This window comes from Bombina bombina, chromosome 3 (genome assembly GCF_027579735.1).
Source record: "Bombina bombina isolate aBomBom1 chromosome 3, aBomBom1.pri, whole genome shotgun sequence".
Taxonomy (NCBI): Eukaryota; Metazoa; Chordata; class Amphibia; order Anura; family Bombinatoridae; genus Bombina; species Bombina bombina.
Genome location: NC_069501.1, coordinates 68,530,152 through 68,551,066, shown reverse-complemented (window position 1 = coordinate 68,551,066; position 20,915 = coordinate 68,530,152). Strand labels below are relative to the sequence as shown.

The following is a 20,915-nucleotide window of genomic DNA, read 5'->3' as shown; positions in this document are numbered from 1 at the left end:
AGTTATGCACTGCCGTCCAGGCACGGGCCCTATGTCCAGACAACAGGCACAACTCTTATATGTATAGATGAGTTATTCCCACAAGTTGTACACTCGCCCTCCTCAACTTGATTAAATGATATGTTCAATACCCTTTGTATTAATTGTAGTGTAGTGCGATTAAAGTCTGGGTGGCCTTTATGTCTATGCGGGGATGGTAGCTGTTGCTGAGGGGTCTATGAGAAGTCGATTAGTGATTTTGGCCATAGAGGCAGTTAAACTGTAGGTTTCTTCTGTTATGTGTGATCAGTCCACGGGTCATCATTACTTCTGGGATATAACTCCTCCCCAACAGGAAATGCAAGAGGATTCACCCAGCAGAGCTGCATATAGCTCCTCCCCTCTACGTCAGTCCCAGTCATTCTCTTGCACCCAACGACTAGATAGGATGTGTGAGAGGACTATGGTGATTATACTTAGTTTTTATGACTTCAATCAAAAGTTTGTTATTTTACAATAGCACCGGAGCGTGTTATTACTTCTCTGGCAGAGTTTGAGGAAGAATCTACCAGAGTTTTTTACTATGATTTTAACCGGAGTAGTTAAGATCATATTGCTGTTCTCGGCCATCTGAGGGAGGTAAAAGCTTCAGATCAGGGGACAGCGGGCAGATGAATCTGCATTGAGGTATGTAGCAGTTTTTATTTTCTGAATGGAATTGATGAGAAAATCCTGCCATACCGTTATAATGACATGTATGTATACACTTCAGTATTCTGGGGATGGTATTTCACCGGAACTACTCTGTTAAAAGTCACTAATCCTTTTAATAAGTATTTATCATGTTAAACGTTTCTGCTGGAATGTAGAATCGTTTACATTTCTGAGGTACTGAGTGAATAAATATTTGGGCATTATTTTCCACTTGGCAGTTGTTTGGTTTTAATTGTGACAGTTTCGTTTCTCTTCACTGCTGTGTGTGAAGGGGAGGGGCCGTTTTTGGCGCTCTTTGCTACGCATCAAAAATTTCCAGTCAGTTACTCTTATATTTCCTGCATGATCCGGTTCATCTCTGACAGATCTCAGGGGTCTTCAAACTTCTTTGGAGGGAGGTAGATTCTCTCAGCAGAGCTGTGAGAATTTTATACTGACTGTGAATAAAAACGTTGCTCTGTAATTTTTATGTCAAATTTAATTATTGTTATTTTACTAATGGGAACAAACCTTTGCTAAAAGTTGTGTTGTTTTAAAGTTTGATGCTATAACTGTTTTTCAGTTCATTATTTCAACTGTCATTTAATCGTTTAGTACCTCTTTGAGGCACAGTACGTTTTTGCTAAAAAAGATTATAACCAAGTTGCAAGTTTATTGCTAGTGTGTTAAACATGTCTGACTCAGAGGAAGATATCTGTGTCATTTGTTCCAATGCCAAGGTGGAGCCCAATAGAAATTTATGTACTAACTGTATTGATGCTACTTTAAATAAAAGTCAATCTGTACAATTTGAACAAATTTCGCCAAACAGCGAGGGGAGAGTTATGCCGACTAACTCGCCTCACGCGGCAGTACCTGCATCTCCCGCCCGGGAGGTGCGTGATATTATGGCACCTAGTACATCTGGGCGGCCATTGCAGATAACATTACAAGATATGGCTACTGTTATGACTGAAGTTTTGTCTAAATTACCAGAACTAAGAGGCAAGCGTGATCACTCTGGGGTGAGAACAGAGTGCGCTGACAATACTAGGGCCATGTCTGATACTGCGTCACAGCTTGCAGAGCATGAGGACGGAGAGCTTCATTCTGTGGGTGACGGTTCTGATCCAAACAGATTGGATTCAGATATTTCAAATTTTAAATTTAAATTGGAGAACCTCCGTGTATTACTAGGGGAGGTTTTAGCAGCTCTCAATGATTGTAACACCGTTGCAATACCAGAGAAATTGTGTAGGTTGGATAAATACTTTGCGGTACCGGCGAGTACTGACGTTTTTCCTATACCTAAGAGACTAACTGAAATTGTTACTAAGGAGTGGGATAGACCCGGTGTGCCGTTCTCACCCCCCTCCAATATTTAGAAAGATGTTTCCAATAGACGCCACCACTCGGGACTTATGGCAAACGGTCCCTAAGGTGGAGGGAGCAGTTTCTACTTTAGCTAAGCGTACCACTATCCCGGTGGAGGATAGCTGTGCTTTTTCAGATCCAATGGATAAAAAATTAGAGGGTTACCTTAAGAAAATGTTTGTTCAACAAGGTTTTATATTGCAACCCCTTGCATGTATCGCGCCGATTACGGCTGCGGCAGCATTTTGGATTGAGTCTCTGGAAGAGAACCTTAGTTCATCTACGCTAGACGACATTACGGACAGGCTTAGAGTCCTTAAACTAGATAATTCATTCATTTCGGAGGCCGTAGTACATTTAACCAAACTTACGGCTAAGAACTCAGGATTCGCCATCCAGGCACGTAGGGCGCTGTGGCTAAAATCCTGGTCAGCTGATGTTACTTCTAAGTCCAAATTACTTAATATACCTTTCAAGGGGCAGTCTTTATTTGGGCCCGGTTTGAAAGAAATTATCGCTGACATTACAGGAGGTAAGGGCCACGCCCTACCTCAAGACAAAGCCAAAGCTAAGGCTAGACAGTCTAATTTTCGTCCCTTTCGGAATTTCAAATCAGGAGCAGCATCAACCTCCACTGCACCAAAACAGGAGGGAGCTGTTGCTCGTTACAGGCAAGGCTGGAAACCTAACCAGTCCTGGAACAAGGGCAAGCAGGCCAGGAAACCTGCTGCTGCCCCAAAGACAGCATGAACCGAGAGCCCCCGATCCGGGACCGGATCTAGTGGGGGGCAGACTTTCTCTCTTCGCCCAGGCCTGGGCAAGAGATGTTCAGGATCCCTGGGCGCTAGAGATCATATCTCAGGGATACCTTCTAGACTTCAAATTATCTCCCCCAAGAGGGAGATTTCATCTGTCAAGGTTGTCAACAAACCAGATAAAGAAAGAAGCGTTTCTACGCTGTGTACAAGATCTGTTATTAATGGGAGTGATCCATCCGGTTCCGCGGTCGGAACAAGGACAAGGGTTCTACTCAAACCTGTTTGTGGTTCCCAAAAAAGAGGGAACTTTCAGGCCAATCTTAGATTTAAAGATTCTAAACAAATTCCTAAGAGTTCCATCGTTCAAAATGGAAACTATTCGGACAATCTTACCCATGATCCAAAAGGGTCAGTACATGACCACAGTGGATTTAAAAGATGCTTACCTTCACATACCGATTCACAAAGATCATCACCGGTATCTAAGGTTTGCCTTCTTAGACAGGCACTACCAGTTTGTAGCTCTTCCATTCGGATTGGCTACGGCTCCAAGAATCTTCACAAAGGTTCTGGGTGCCCTTCTGGCGGTACTAAGACCGCGAGGGATTTCGGTAGCTCCGTACCTAGACGACATTCTAATACAAGCTTCAAGCTTTCAAACTGCCAAGTCTCATACAGAGTTAGTTCTGGCATTTCTAAGGTCGCATGGATGGAAAGTGAACGAAAAGAAGAGTTCTCTTTTTCCTCTCACAAGAGTTCCATTCTTGGGGACTCTTATAGATTCTGTAGAAATGAAGATTTACCTGACAGAAGACAGGTTAACAAAGCTTCAACATGCATGCCGTGTCCTTCATTCCATTCAACACCCGTCAGTAGCTCAATGCATGGAGGTGATCGGCTTAATGGTAGCGGCAATGGACATAGTACCTTTTGCACGCCTACACCTCAGACCGCTGCAATTGTGCATGCTAAGTCAGTGGAATGGGGATTACTCAGATTTGTCCCCTACTCTGAATCTGAATCAAGAGACCAGAAATTCTCTTCTATGGTGGCTTTATCGGCCACACCTGTCCAGGGGGATGCCATTCAGCAGGCCAGACTGGACAATTGTAACAACAGACGCCAGCCTACTAGGTTGGGGCGCTGTCTGGAATTCTCTGAAGGCTCAGGGACTATGGAATCAGGAGGAGAGTCTCCTTCCAATAAACATCCTGGAATTGAGAGCAGTTCTCAATGCCCTTCTGGCTTGGCCCCAATTAACAACTCGGGGGTTCATCAGGTTTCAGTCGGACAACATCACGACTGTAGCTTACATCAACCATCAGGGAGGGACAAGAAGCTCCCTAGCAATGATGGAAGTATCAAAGATAATTCGCTGGGCAGAGTCTCACTCTTGCCACCTGTCAGCAATCCACATCCCGGGAGTGGAGAACTGGGAGGCGGATTTCTTGAGTCGCCAGACTTTTCATCCGGGGGAGTGGGAACTTCATCCGGAGGTCTTTGCCCAAATACTTCGACGTTGGGGCAGACCAGAGATAGATCTCATGGCGTCTCGCCAGAACGCCAAACTTCCTCGCTACGGGTCCAGATCCAGGGATCCGGGAGCGGTTCTGATAGATGCTTTGACAGCACCTTGGAACTTCGGGATGGCTTATGTGTTCCCGCCCTTCCCGCTGCTTCCTCGATTGATTGCCAAAATCAAACAGGAGAGAGCATCAGTGATTCTAATAGCGCCTGCATGGCCACGCAGGACTTGGTATGCAGATCTAGTGGACATGTCATCCTGTCCGCCTTGGTCTCTACCTCTAAGACAGGACCTTCTGATACAGGGTCCATTCAAACATCAAAATCTAACTTCTCTGAAGCTGACTGCTTGGAAATTGAACGCTTGATTTTATCAAAACGTGGTTTTTCTGAGTCGGTTATTGATACCCTGATACAGGCTAGGAAGCCTGTTACCAGAAGGATTTACCATAAAATATGGCGTAAATACCTTTACTGGTGCGAATCCAAAGGTTACTCCTGGAGGAAGGTTAGGATCCCTAGGATATTGTCCTTTCTACAAGAAGGTTTAGAAAAGGGTTTATCAGCTAGTTCATTAAAGGGACAGATTTCAGCTCTGTCCATCTTGTTACACAGGCGTCTGTCAGAAAATCCAGACGTCCAGGCCTTTTGTCAGGTTTTAGCTAGGATCAAGCCTGTGTTTAAAGCTGTTGCTCCGCCATGGAGTTTAAACTTAGTTCTTAACGTTTTACAGGGTGTTCCGTTTGAACCCCTTCATTCCATTGATATAAAATTGTTATCTTGGAAAGTTCTGTTTTTAATGGCTATTTCCTCGGCTCGAAGAGTCTCTGAGTTATCAGCCTTACATTCTGATTCTCCTTACCTGATTTTTCACTCAGACAAGGTAGTTCTGCGTACTAAACCTGGGTTCTTACCTAAGGTAGTCACTAACAGGAATATCAATCAAGAGATTGTTGTTCCATCCTTGTGTCCAAATCCTTCTTCAAAGAAGGAACGTCTTCTACACAATCTGGATGTAGTTCGTGCCCTCAAGTTCTACTTGCAGGCAACTAAAGATTTTCGCCAAACTTCTTCCCTGTTTGTCGTTTATTCTGGACAGAGGAGAGGTCAAAAAGCTTCTGCTACCTCTCTCTCTTTTTGGCTTCGTAGCATAATACGTTTAGCCTATGAGACTGCTGGACAGCAGCCTCCTGAAAGAATTACAGCTCACTCCACTAGAGCTGTGGCTTCCACTTGGGCCTTTAAGAATGAGGCCTCTGTTGAACAGATTTGCAAGGCTGCAACTTGGTCTTCGCTTCATACTTTTTCCAAATTTTACAAATTTGACACTTTTGCTTCTTCGGAGGCTATTTTTGGGAGAAAGGTTCTTCAGGCAGTGGTTCCTTCTGTATAATGAGCCTGCCTATCCCTCCCGTCATCCGTGTACTTTTGCTTTGGTATTGGTATCCCAGAAGTAATGATGACCCGTGGACTGATCACACATAACAGAAGAAAACATAATTTATGCTTACCTGATAAATTCCTTTCTTCTGTTGTGTGATCAGTCCACGGCCCGCCCTGTTTTAAGGCAGGTAAATATCTTTTAAATTATACTCCAGTCACCACTTCACCCTTGGTTACTCCTTTCTCGTTGATTCTTGGTCGAATGACTGGGACTGACGTAGAGGGGAGGAGCTATATGCAGCTCTGCTGGGTGAATCCTCTTGCATTTCCTGTTGGGGAGGAGTTATATCCCAGAAGTAATGATGACCCGTGGACTGATCACACAACAGAAGAAAGGAATTTATCAGGTAAGCATAAATTATGTTTTTAGCACTCACTATGTAGAGGGGGGTTAGCTATAAGTTTACAAGGTCTGCGGCAAAAAAAAAATGTTGGCACCTGGCATAGTCAGCATTCATACACATATATAGGTGCTGTAACATTTGCATGTCAGCTGTCTATGAACATTAAGCATAACAAAGGTCAACCTTTCGAACCATATAATAAATGGGAAATAGTGTACTATTAATAACACAATGAAAAGTACAATAATTTGCTCAAATCTAACAGAAACTAACAACACATGCAAAACATGCGCAGGATATAACTAAATGTCAAGCTTAGCAAACTTTTAGGTAGAGCAGAGCATGTAGCGACCCCTAATATTTTCGTCACACAGCAATGATGTAATCCGATTGTAACATATGGGGTCTGTGGGGCCACACTCTGAGAAATATAGCATACAAGTACTAAAATGTGGCTCACAAACACAATCTACTGGCCTGTAAGAGGGTAGGCACACTCTTAACCCCTTGAGCTGTGATGCCATAAAACTGTCAAGTGCTTTGGTATGATCCGTAATTGTATGCAGCCTGTTTGGTAACTTATGTCATCTTATTAACCCAAAGCACAGGCAAACCATAACTGGCATATAGATCGACAGTATCTCTAAAGTTATAGACAGGTACGTGTGAACACTTCAGTAATAAACCTGCTATGTTTGCAGCATGCGTAGATAACGTTCTAAGGGCAGTCCCAATTGTAGGTGATGACCCACTCCATAGCCATAATAAAGTGAAGTATTGAATAGTACAAGTTCAAAGAGATGCCCTTGCAATCGCAAACATTTCTCTTGGTGTGGGCACTGAGAATGTGGGTAAATTAACCAATGCCTCTTCTGAGGCAATAGGGAGCTCGCTGTACGTGCTGCATAGAGCTTAGCAATGACCACCAACCTGCTACTTTGGTCAGGAGCTGAGGGACTCCGTGTAGTGTAATGACCAGATGAAAAGCGGCACTGAAAACAGCCATGCTGCCAACCATATCACTAGCTCTATTGCCGACCTTGGTCCTCGGCTGGCCAGAATAAGTAGAGTCCACTTTTGGTAGGTGATTGTAGATCACGCCGGGTATTGTGTTTCCAGTGGTAGTCACCTCAGCTGCACAGAATAGTTCCGTCGCAGCCGCTGCAGAGCCAAGGCCGCATGGTGATTGCTGGGGTCCCATGGCAACTCTTTCAACAACATGTGCTTCAGTCAATTCCAGGATCTTCGCCATCGCAGGTGTGCATAGATCCTCAAGAGCACTGTTGCTCTGCTCCGCTTGCTCTTGTGTGAGGCGGTATGGAGGAAACTGCTCCGAGGCTGACATTAAAGATGGCGGCTGGTAAAGGACATCCATGTCTGGTGACCGGTGTCCCATGCGAGTGGTTAGTTCATCAGGAGAGATAGAGTGAGCGGCAGAAGGCTTGAAAGCTTTGTCTATGGCTTCCAAGAGAGCTGCGTTATGATAAGTGAGCAGCTCCTTCATCTGGGTGAGAAGGAGCGCAGCCATGTTTCCACACGCTCAGTTTTCAAGTGGGAATGAGAGGACTGGGGCTATAGGGCTATTCAGTATACCATAGTTTCCCCACAGGCTGTAGGCAGGTAGAGTTCCATAAAAGTAGCTAAATAAGTTGATAAAAGTTGAGTAAGATAGGCATTTAAACCATAAAGATCATTGTAATTGTCAGGAGCTCTGAGAAAGTGCGACTTGCTCCGTTGATAGCTGGCTCCGCCCCCCGTCTTTTTATATTTTAACTTTTTGAGTCACCAGCTCCTACTGAGCATGTGCAAGAATAAGTGTGTATGCATTTGTGAATGGCTGATGGCTGTCACATGGTACTACAAGGGGAGTGGAAAAAGACATATTTTAAAATTGTCAGAACAAAAAATCTACTACTCATTTGAAGTTCAGACTAAGTGTTATTGCATTGTCTTGTTATCTTGCATTTGCTGGTTATGCAAATCTACTGTGTTGACTGGTCCTTTAACTAGCTGAGCCTTTAAAAGAAGCTTCTCGTCTGGCATTTGACCCTGGTTGCAATATCAAGGTTGTCAAAATATCACAATCATGATGCCCCAATGGTAACAGCAATGTGGTGTGGTAAACTCCAGTTAACCCTTGAGATTCTTGAAAGGGCAGCCCTCCAAGGGGTTAACCATATCCCCAGTTTATTTCCCTAACCCTACAGAGATCATTAGCTCACAGTGTTGTCATGAGTGGAAATGTCTCTGCATATATGAAATTTCCACCTGCAACATGGATGTGAGATTGTGTAATCCAGGATAAAGGAAACAGACAAACACAGTCTATAAGGAATAAACAGTGCACTTTATTAATAAAAGGAAACTAGTTATTACAGTAATAATCTATCTAGACCACCGGTGGTTAAAAATACCTTCAGATAAATATAAGATTAAAAAAGCAGGTTTATCAATGATAACACATCGAGAATCGATTGTATAAACAATGTTTGTGCATTTAGATAAGAAATAAAAACAATTCTATAAAGCAGGAGAGTTAAATCACTTGGGTGTTATATCACTTGTTTAACTGTCCCCAATATGTTGCAAGACCTTAGCTGTCCGTATGAATATAGCCAATCATATTGCTTAACTTATATTAACATCTAAAAGTCATTTTCATTGCTGCTTTCTTTAGCGCACTCTTATTTGTTGTTATATTTAGATTGTGAGAGAATTGAGAAAGTATCTCATACTAAGAGCTGCAACGCAATCATTTGCAATACCACTGTTTTTATCCTTGATAATTGTAGCTGGAACTTTAGAAGATTGGAGTGAGTAAATACAGAGGAGACTCCATTTTTTGAGGACATTTGGCCTTAAATGTTATTTCATAGGGTGATTACCTTGTATCTAAGCCTCTGCAGACTGACCCCTTATTTCAGTTCTTTTGACAGACTTGCATTTTAGCCAATCAGTGCTAACTCCTAAATAACTCCACATGCGTGAGCACAACATTATCTATATGGCACACATGAACTAGTACTGTCTAGTTGTGGAAAACTTTCAAAATGCACTGAGATAGGAGGCGGCCTTCCATGGCTTAGAAATTAGCATATGAGCATAACCAAGAGAACAAAGCAAATTTGATTATAAAAGTACATTGGAAAGTTGTTTAAAATTGAATGCCCTATCTGAATCATGAAAGTTTAATTTTTTTTTTGTTTATTAATTTTTATTGAAAGTTTTCACAGTTACAATAAATGGCAAACAAAATGAAGGTTCACAGAATTTTTTGTTTTTTGCATATTAAAAAAAAAAGGAAGAACCGTTGTACAAAGTGTATTCCTAGGAGATGCATAACATATAAGAGAAATTTTCTGTTATCTTAAGAGTTGTATTTAATACTAAACATATAAATTTTCGACTATATTTTTACCTAGGTGTAATAAACTATAATTTCAGGTATTTCAGAATAAACCACTGTATAGTTTCCATTTGGGTGCCCTCCTCTGGGTCCGAGGACCCAGGGCTTGGCAATTGCTTATAAATGGTAATTATCTAGTGGTTTGTGCCTTTTTGTTTAGTTAATGCAACTAGAATGAACTATTCCAGAAGATAAGAATTTACATGTAGGTTAGGGAAGCATAGGAATAAGTGAAGGTCCTAAGAGGGAGTAGAAGTAAGGAGTGAAATAAGGGGTAGTAAGATAGGAGAGGGAGAAGGGGAAATGGGGGAGGAGAGAAAAAAAAAAAATTAAAAATTATTAGGGAAAGGGGAAAGGAGATCCCCTGGGGTGACCAGAGGGGATGAGGAAAAGAATAAAAAGTGTCGAGTAATGTAATGTGTATAACAGTTAACTCGTTATGAGGGCAAGGTGGTAGTGGGAGGTGCGCATAGGGTTTTATGTTGGTCCCAGGTGTCTTTCATAAGGTTATATATTTCCAATTTACCCGTTATTATGTAGTGGTACTTCTCCAGGGAGAGAAGGTCTTCTGTCTGGTTATACCAGTCAGATATTGCTGGGGGGGTTGCCGATTTCCATCTCAACGGGATTAATTTTTTAGCCCCGTTTATTATTAGCAACAGGAGGGGCCTCAATATTTTATTTTGTATCTTTAGGATATGCAAAAATAGCAATGTGCTCATTCTCGGAGACAAAGTCGATCCAATTACTTTTGACATTGTTGCGAAAGCCCCTTCCCAGAAAGAGGTTATCAACGGACATGTCCACCAGATGTGGTACATCGTTCCTTCTTGCCCGCAACCCCTCCAACAGGATGCAGGAATATGTGGGTTAGACCTGTGCAGTCGTGTAGGGGTGAGGTACCACCTACTCATTAGTTTAAAGTGCATTTCCTGTATCGCAGCAGAGGATGATGCCTTAGCTGCTATTTGGAATGCCCTCTTCCATTCTGTAAAAGGGTGTGTCCAATCCCATCTCTCTATCCCAAGTTTTTGTGTAAGAAGGTACAACTTCTTCATCGGGAACCAAAAGTAATTTATATATAAGAGATATGGTGTGTCTAGGGGGTACTTGCTGCGAACACAACAGTTCAAAAGGTGTTAGATCTCTACTCATTTCGCTCCTGTGTTTATGTGTTATGACAAAGTGTCTGACTTGTGATCGTGAGAACCATGATGAAAAGAGGATCTTGTCCCATTTTTGTAACTCTGTTAGTGGAGCTATGTCACCTGCTTCTAGTGCATAATACAAGGCTCCCTCCCTCAGGCTGTATGTGTGTCTGCTGGCCAATTTGGCATGAGCCAGCGGTATTGCTGGGTGTTCCCTGATGGGGGTAAGTGGTGAATATCTCGTAGAGATGTGTCGGGATGTGGCGATTATTTTGTCCCAAGTTCTTAGGGTTTCATTGATTATGGGATAGTATTTCAATGTGGCTGGTCTATGTCGTGGTTCTAGCCAAGCTAATGTTGCTGTATTTCCTTTGTTAAGTAGTTGATTATCTAAGTGCACCCAGGCCTTTTGTGTAGAGTTATGGCTCCAATCTACAATGTGTTGTAATAGGATCGCTTTGCGGTATAGTTGGAGATTTGGGAGGCCAACTCCCCCTCTGTGTTTTGGTAAGTGTAAGGTCTGTTTTTTTATTCTACTACGTTTTCCCTTCCATATATAATTATCTATGATGTTTTGCAGTGCGGGGAGGTAAGATGGGGGTAGAGGGATGGGTAACGCCTGCAGGAGATATAATACCCAAGGAAGGATATTCATCTTTATTATACTCATTCTCCCCAACCAAGATATGGGTTTATTACACCATGACTGTAGATCACGTGTTATCTCTGTTTTGAGTGTCTGAAAGTTAAATTGGATAAGGTCATTATCATTGCTTGTTAGATTAATCCCCAGATATTTCATTTTTTTCTTAGCTATGCTGATCTGGTATATGGTCTCTAGTTCTGATATAATTGGGAGTGGGGCTGTGATGTTTAGCAGCTCTGACTTGTTTATGTTGAGGTGAAAGTTTGAGACCTTACCGAAGTCTGATAGTTTGGATAATATATCTGGGAGTGTGGTCTCTACGTTAGTCATTGCAAATAGGATGTCGTCAGCGTACATTATCATTTTGTGTTCCCTGTCTCCTATTGTGATGCCTGATATGGAGTGTGTTGATCTAATTTTCACCGCTAGGGCCTCTATAGATAGCACAAAAAGTAGTGGGGACAGGGGACAACCCTGCCGTGTCCCGTTAGTTATTTTAAATGGGTCTGAGAGAGTGCTGTTAACTCTGACTCTTGCGTTTGGGTGAGAGTAAAGGGAGAAAACCAAATTTAGAAATGGGGAGCCGAAATTCATCTTTTCCATCACTTTCCTAAGGAAATGCCAATCTACCCTATCGAACGCCTTTTCGGCGTCCGATGAGAATAGGGCTAGTGGAATTGCTTTATGTTTGGCGAAACTGATAATTTGCTGGGCCCTCAGGGTGTTATCCCTGGCCTCCCGGCCTGGGACAAATCCGGCTTGATCCGTGGAAATTAAATCTGGGAGGAATTTGTTAAGTCTGTGTGCTAACACTTTTGCTAGTATTTTCACATCTGTGTTAAGAAGGGATATGGGCCTAAAGTTACTAGGTCTGTCTGGGGCTTTGCCCGGCTTCGGTAAGACTGTAACATGGGCCTCTAGCATAGTGGGTGGGAGTGATTTAGTGATGAATAAGTCATTAAAGAGAGCTTGCATATGGGGAACCAGGATTGTCTGGAAGGTTTTGTAATATCTAGGGGTCAGACCATCTGGTCCAGGGCTTTTCCCTGACGGGAGATCTTTTATCGCTTTAGTAATTTCTTCAAGCGAGACCGGGGAATCTAGGGACTTCGAGCTTTCATCAGATAGTTGTGTCAATTTGAGGTTTTCTAAATAGTCTGTAGTGAGCGCTTCTTTCATGTGTGTTTGTTCTTGAGTATGTGGCGATGATGTGGGGGCGTCCAAGTTGTATAGTTTCTGATAGTATTGATGGAATGTTCGAGCTATGCCCCCGCTATCCCTAGTCTCCACTCCGTCAGAGTCTATGAGGGAATGTATGAAGGTTTTAAGTCTTTTGCGTTTGGTCGCCCTTGCTAGTAACCTACCCGGTTTATTCCCTTGGTCGTAGTATTTTTGTCTTAAATTAAAAGCTTGTTTTTGCGCGTCAGTGTCCAGTATGTTTTTTAGATCTCGTTTAGCCTGTTGCAGGTCCTGTGAGATTTTGTGATTAGTGGGGTTTTTTTTGTGTAGACCCTCCAGGTCATTAATTAGTTTGTGGGTTTGCTCATATTTGGCCCTCTTTTCCTTCATTATTTTGGCTTTGATTTTTATTAGTTCCCCACGAACAACACATTTGTGGGCCTCCCAGGTTATGGGGAGGGAAGTGTCTGTGTAATTATTTAGAGAGAAGTATTCAGATAATGTGGTGTTTATGGATGACACTGTCGTTGGATCATGTAAGATATAGTCATCTAGTTTCCAAATCATCTCTGTTAAGGGTGCCTCAGGCCAAGCCACTTTACACATAACGGGGGCGTGATCTGTCCATGAGATCGTACCGATCTCACAGGAGTTAACTGTTTGAAGGCCTATTGAGTCTATGAACCAATAGTCTATTCGGGAGTATTTGTTGTGTACGTTAGATAGGTAAGTATAGTCTTTACTTGTGGGGTGTAATGTTCTCCAGACATCATGTAGATTTAGCTCTGCAAGAGTGTTTTTTATAGCTTTCAATATAGGTTTGGGGACACTAGATCCTGAGTTAGAAGTGTCTAAGGAAGGGCACATTGGGACATTAAAGTCACCTCCCATCAGGATTGGGCCCCTTGCATGATCGAGTAATAGTCTCGCTATTTTTTTAAAAAATTTGTGTTGTTGGGTGTTAGGGGAATAGATGTTAAGCATTGTAACTGGTCTCCCAAATAGGAGGCCCGTGAGTAGTATGTATCTACCGTCTGGGTCTTTGTGTTGTGTTGTCAATTGAAAGGCTACATTGTTATGTATCAGGATGCCCACCCCGTTCTTTTTGTTAGGGCCTGAGGCAAAATAAGTGGTGGGGTAGCTAGCTATTGACCAACTTGGTTCTTTTCCTCTTTGAAAATGCGTCTCCTGTAGATAAACTATAGAACTGTGCGTTCTTTTCATTTCTCTTAGTGTGATAGATCGTTTGTTCGGGCTGTTAAGACCATGTACATTGACTGTCAATAGTGTAATGCCGTGGTCTAGGCTGTGAGGATGTGTATTACTCATCTTGTGTTTGGTGAGAAAAAAAAAAAAAAAAAAAAAAAGGGGGGGGGGGGGAGAGGTGGAGAAGGGGGGAGTAAGTGGAGGGGGAGGGGGGAAACTGAGAAGAGAAAGGTTATTTAATTGAGGAGAGGAAGGAAAAGGAGAGGGGGAATAGTAGTAAAGAGAAGAGAAGAGAGAGAAATCAGATAGATAAGAGAATTGCAAAGAGATTCAGAGGATAGAAAGGAAGTCTCTCTGCTTGCATGTACTTGTTAAGGTTAGTACACTAATGGGGGTGTGTCCCGGCGGTACAGATGGGCCTCGGGTTTTGTCTAGGTAGTTGCGGGAGCAGGTAGTTGGGGACTTAGGTAAAAGTGTAAGCACACTTGGCTTTGGTGGATGTGACAAATATCTTGGGTATAGTAGGGTAAGGGGCTGAGCTAAGCTAAAAAGGGGGTACTCTCTACTGATTAGATGGTAATCATACCTTGCAATTTTTTGATGACAAAGTGAGAGGAGAAAATATGTTGCTGTGGAGAGATCACATTTACAAGCACTTTAAGAAAACATTTGTACAGTTATTAGATAGGTTTGTTAAGTATGTTTCAATTTGTTTCTATACCAATAGTTGGCTACTAAAATAGGCAACGCCACAGTAAGGGTATATTTACTTATGGGCTTTAGAATTTTTTGTATTTCAGAACATACAACCATAAAAATTTCAAAACTTTAAACAGTCAAACATGAACTAGGCTACTCATCATATACTATAACATTTATGAATGCAAACTAAACACATTATTATTATTACTAATTGGTCTCTGCACATTTTTAGAGAAGTTCTTACAAAACATGTCAAAGCTATTTACTAACTGCACACATTATTGAATAATGACAATTTAGTTTCAGGGAAAATTCTTACACGCCTTACTATATCTATTTAACTAATGTTGCAATGACCTCAGGCGTTCGGCCACCTAACATGGCAGTAGTTAAGACACTTATGGCAACATGAATGACAAGGACATGAAGGAAAATACTTGCGTGCCCCCTGCATGGCAAGACTTCCATGACATTCAGTCCAAAAAGTCCTTTGGAAGATAAAGAGTCTTTATTTCTTTATTAATCATCAGCTTCTCTGTGGTTGTTAGTAGCTTGAGATTGTATATTAGGTTCGTTTCTCCTTGACAATTGTGCTCGTTGTGGTGTCTCGTCTGAGGTTCCAGGAGGATGAGGAACCTCAATAGATAGTTGGAGGCAAAATTGCTGAAGGTCTTCTTCTGTTCTGTAGACTGCATTTTTATTGTCTTTTGTGGCAATAATAGATACAGGGAATCCCCACCTATAGGGGATCCTGTGAGTCTGTAAAACTGAGGTGATAAAGGAGAGTGATCTTCGCTTTTGGAGCGTGGTGGGGCTGAGGTCACTAAATATTTGTATGGGGATTCCGGCATGCTGGATCGGTTGCTTAGCCCTCGAGGTTCTAAGAATTTCCTCTTTATCAGGAAAATGTAACAGTTTCACTACTATGTCTCTTGGAGGGGCTTTAGGGGGGGCTTAGCCCTTAGTGCCCTATGCGCTCTCTCAATGGGGATTTCTGGGGCTGAGGGTGTACCTTTAATTGTTCTAAATAAATCCTGCAGGTATCCTGTTATTGCTGGCGGGTGAACTGACTCTGGGACTCCTCTAACTCTCAAATTGTTCCGACGACTTCGGTTTTCCAAATCTTCAATTTTTTCATTTAGATTTTCTATTGTCGCTTCTTGGGATAACATTGTAGAAGAGATTTGTTTTAGTTCTGTTGAATGTGATCTGTGTTGGGTCTCTACTACATCAAGACGACCTTTAATAGTGGTCACATCTTTATGCAAGTCTTTATATAGGGCCCTCACTTCATGCATTGCTACTTTAATGTCTTCTTTCGAAGATAATAGGCTGAGGTCAGCTTTAGTGACATAATCAGTTGGCAAGTGTTCAGAACTTTGTTGCGTAGTATCTATAGTGTGATGCACCTCTTCTGCAGTTTCTTGCCGAGGTGCAGCCTGTTCAATTGGCTTTAGATACTGGCCCATAGTCTTGGTTGCCATATTTTTTTCTGTTTTTTGGCCTTTCTTTTGTGGCATGTTTAATGGGGAGATACGTTCCCTGTCCCCACAAGATGGATTTTTTGTGTTGTTGGCTGTAGTCAGTTCACAATTGTCCTGCAGCCACATGAGGTGAAGTGATGCTGTGTTATGTTAGGAATCAACTACTTAAGTGTATAGTCTCCCCCACGTGTTCTCCTTGTATTGATATACGCTGCTTAGTTCAGACCTCTCTGTGCTTTGAGGCAGTAGTGATCATCTGCGATATATTAATGCTCTGTAACACTCAACAATCTATGACATGTATAATAAAGCTGTTGAATAATTCCTCATGTGTAATAAAAATAGTCTCTATAACGTTAACTTGCCTTTGTATTGTATCGTGTCTCCAGAATGATCCTCTGCTTTATGTATATTATTTATGGGTATCAGATGTCCAAGAGTCCAAGCCCCACAGGCAGTGTAGGATGGCTTAGCGGTGGCACAACCGGTTCAAGCCCTTTGCGTGCTACTGTTCACTCTGTGTCTCTGTGCTGCGCCACAGAAATGGCGCCCGTGGTCCGTTGCTGATCGCTGTGTAAGCGGGACTTCGCTCTTGCGCTCCTTCTTTAATGCCCGTGCTGTGTCCTGTAAAGGTCCCTGATCATTGCGGTTGCCAAGTTGTGATGTTATTAGCGCTCCTAATTATGTTTAATAGCCCATCTGTCTCGCCGGGCCTAAGAGCTCAAGACTTACACCGCCATTCAGCTCTGCGGCTAGGCTCCGCCCCCCATGAAAGTTTAATTTTGAGTAGACTGTCCCTTTAATTCTTACTATACTCTTCTGTTATATCAAAAATGGCTAATTATTTTTTTCCATCGGTTAGATGTAAGCCTCCACCTTAACCAGACACTCTTATATTATCTAGACTGCTTTTTATTTGCTATCTGTAAAGAATAACTATATGTTGTCACCAGGGCATTCTGTCACTACTATAAATGGAGGCATCAGAAGGTGCCTCTATTTATAGTTATTATATAGACATTTTATTTATAACCATAATAATATAATGAAGCATTATTCTAGTTTTCATATTACAATATTTGCATTATGGGGCAGCTAGAATGAATTACTGTTATACTTTGGCAACTTTAAACATTTTGTTTTACATAAAGGGTATTTACCCTTCATGACACTAGTTTATCTTAACAAATCTACAATGTGTCTTGATCAATGACAAAAATCCTTCAAAGCATAAATAAACTAGGAAAAATATGAAAATGGACATCTATGAGCTTATATATAATATTATAAGAATTTGTCTCCATCCATTTCACACAAATAGTGGGTTAGTTATGTGGAAGGAAATAAGCAGTTGTCCCTGCAGCTGTAGAACAATCCTTAGCCAAATGGGCTTAGGGTTCCTGGAGTTTTGGGCGTATAATATTTGTTAGATAGGTTCATCTGCTGTAGGTAAAATCCACTGCACAATTACATATTTATTTCAAGGCACAATAAATGCACATAAAAAATAATAAAACTCCAAATTATTTTAACCAGTAAAAAGTTCAACTTAAAGGACATTTGAAGAGTATAGGTACAAACAGAATGAAGTCTTTGTGGGCTGACGCGTTTCACACCATTTGGGCACTTTCTCAAAGATGAGCTGATTTATGTCAGATATTATGCAATTATTATTTAAGCACAATGTTCACTGGATATATCTATTTATACTGACTTCATTATGTTTGTTTTTCAGGGGAATTCAGCAGAAAACAGCTGTGTTGAAGAGAAACCAGCACCGTCCGTTGCCAAACTTGCAGGAATTTTTGGTGACCAAAAAAACTGCACGAAAAACCAGGTATTTTTTTGCAGAAAATAAGGGCAAGAGGAATATAAACCGAAAACAAAGAACAAAGTGTTACTATTATTGTTAGGCTAACAAATGTTATTGAAGGTGTCATGATGGAAAAACAATAGTAATTATTTACATCTGCAAAATGCATTCAGTTTCCTTTAAACTAGTGCTATCAATAGCTTTATTTTTGTTTATATTTGTGTCCACACATGGGCCTAGAGTATTAGTGGAGTGCAAAATTATTAGTCCAAAGTTATATTTTATTGTGTGTGGGATAGTCTAGGATGTGCTAACATCTGCATGTCAGATAGCTTACCCCATAACATTTGTCGCTAGGTATTAGGGACTTGAGAGGTTGAGGGGGCTGTCACTGTTTTGTGGGTGGGGTCTGTATTGAAAGGGAGCAAGGTCATGTGTGGATAGTGGGTGGGGTTGTGGGCGTTTGTGTGATCAGTGGGTGTGGCCAGGTGGTTTGTGGGCTTATCTGGGTGGTCTATGGGTGTGTCTAAGGGAAATTCTGCAGATAGGAGCTTACGGCTGTTTTAGAAGGACAGCGGGATAAAGCTGGGAGATACGGACTATCCCTCTCAAATAGAGACAGTTGGGAGGTCTGAGATAGTGCAGGTGCGCTAAATCCCTCAGTGGGGCCGTACAATAAAAATAATGTTGTAAATCTCTTGCTTGCTAAGCCTGTGGTGAGCAAATAGTGGAGATCTTCAGCTAGTTCTGTGTTATATAATGGTTTACTTCAGGTCTTAAAAAGCTCTGAATTTTACAGTGGCATTTTGTCTTTTCTTTGAGACCAACACTTAACCATTTGTAACACAAGCACAATGAGTGCACTTATACCCCTCCCTACGCTATCCATTTAATGTATAGGATACTGAAGTTAGGATGCTCCGGTTACAATTTATAACCTCCCACTTGTAATACCTAATTGTTAGTTATTCTTAGCATGATTCCAGGCACAAGATAACACATACTATGTATTGTGCTCCACTTTTAATGTAGCTGATAGTGTAGTATACATTCCTCCATTCTACTTTTTAGACATAGTGAAACACCTTTGCAATACATTTTCATTGTTTATTTTGCCCCCTTTTCATATAATTTAGCTCTGAAAATTGAGCTATTTATAATTCTCAGAACTTGAAATGCTCCCTGCTGACTTATCAAGTTTAACTCTGCTACATATCTGTCCCTGACTGGCTTTATCAGATAACAACTGCAAATAAAATGAATACTTACTTTATGACAGTTGTTAGCCTTGTTGTCTGTGGACTAAAGCCCAGATTGGCTCCTACAAATAAGGCAAATAGTGGGTGGAGTTTGACTATTAAAAAATAGCAATAAAAAGGATGTTCATTTATTTTAAAAATGTTAAGACTCAGCTGATGTTTTTCTGAACGCTTATAAGTTACACATGCTGCAGGGTAGGCAGGGAGGAATATGAATAGTGCTGTCCAGTGTCCAGAAACACAATTCATGTCGCCCTCTGCACACTGCAGCATGTGTAACTCATAACTGTTCAGGAAACCATGGCTGAGGTGGCAACCCTAAACACAACAATGTCTTATAATTACAAGGTGTTTACTGTCCCTTTAATTTGTTCTTCAATCATTTTATAATTGCTAACTGTTTATAACCGCTTCTACGTAACTACTGTGTTGTTTCTATCTATGGTCCCTGTCAAGAATGACAGCGATGAGCCAGTTTTACCTGAATTCAGTAACTCGATAATGATTAGGGTCCTTCCAATGAACTAGCAAAACCTGTGCTCAGTAATCTCTATTCCTATAATTAGCTACACCTAGAAAGTCTTAGGGAAAGATGTTAGTTAGTGAGCATTGAGTTCTAGTTAAAGGGACAGGAAACAACAAAAATGTATTTCATGATTTGGAAAGAACATACAGTTTTCCAATTTACTTTTTAACCAATTTTACTATTATCAAATGTGCTTCTCTTCCCATGTTATCCTTTGCTGAAAAAACAGAATTGCTCTACTGGCCGCTAGATTAAACGTATCTAGTTAGCCAATCACAAGAGGTAGCAGCTAGCTCCCACTAGTGTAGGATATATGCTTATTCTTTTTCAACAAGGGATACCAAGAAAAAGAAGCACATTTTAAATAAAAGTGAATTTAAAGGGACACTGAACCCAAATTTTTTATTTCATGATTCAGATAGAGCATGCAATTTTAAGCAACTTTCTAATTTACTCCTATTATTTATTTTTCTTTGTTCTCCTGCTATCTTTATATGAAAAAAGAAGGCACCTAAGCTTTTTTTCTTGGTTCAGAACTCTGGACAGCAGTATTTGATTGGTGGATGAATTTATCAACCAATCAGCGAGGACAATCTAGGTTGTTCACCCAAAATGGGCCGGCATCTAAACTTACATTCTTGCATTTCAAATAAAGATACCAAGAGAATAAAGAACATTTGATAATAGGAGTAAATTAGAAAGTTGCTTAAAATGTCATGCTCTATCTGAATCACAAAAGAAAAAATTTGGGTTCAGTGTCCCTTTAAGTGTCTTGAAATGACCTGCTGTATCTGAATCATACAAGTTAAATTTTGACTTTCCTATCCCTTTTAAAGGGACACTGAACCCAATTTTTTTCTTTCGTGATTCAGACAGAGCATGCAATTTTAAGCAACTTTCTTATTTACTCCTATTATCAAATGTTCTTCATTCTCTTGGTATGTTTATTTGAAAAGCAAGAATTTAAGTTTAGATGCCGGCCCATTTTTGGTGAACAACCTGGGTTGTCCTTGCTGATTGGACAGTACCAATAAACAAGTGCTGTCCATGGTTCTGAACCAAACATTTGCTGGCTCCTTAGCATAGATGCCTTCTTTTTCAAATAAAGATAGCAAGAGAACAAAGAAAAATTGATAATAGAAGTAAATTAGAAAGTTGCTTAAAATTGCACGCTCTATCTAAATCACTAAAGAAAATATTTTTGGGTTCAGTGTCCCTTTAACCTTACTTTTGTGCATTAGAATAACCTTAGAGAACTGTAAAATATACGTAATAACATAATAGCATTTAAAAAAATATTTTATGCAAATATAAATAACAACAATCCCAACTCAGATAGAACATACAATTTCCAACTTACTTCTATTATTTAATTTGCTTTGTTCTCTTGAAAAGCATACCTAGATAGGCTCAGGAGCTGGAAGCTAGCTG

At 41.0% G+C, this 20,915-nt stretch overlaps 1 protein-coding gene across 2 annotated transcripts in view; it reads left to right on the top strand.

Moving 5' to 3' along the window:
- Positions 1-20,915, top strand: part of RCSD1 (RCSD domain containing 1) — a 182,817-nt gene that overhangs the window by 128,588 nt on the left and 33,314 nt on the right. For both annotated transcript variants that reach the window (XR_008401310.1, XM_053705855.1), the window contains exon 2: positions 17,622-17,723. Coding sequence is in view for 1 of the 2 variants with exons in the window: in XM_053705855.1 (XP_053561830.1) it covers positions 17,622-17,723 (102 nt within the window). In the remaining variant the exon portion in view is untranslated. The remainder of the gene's footprint in view (positions 1-17,621; positions 17,724-20,915) is intronic.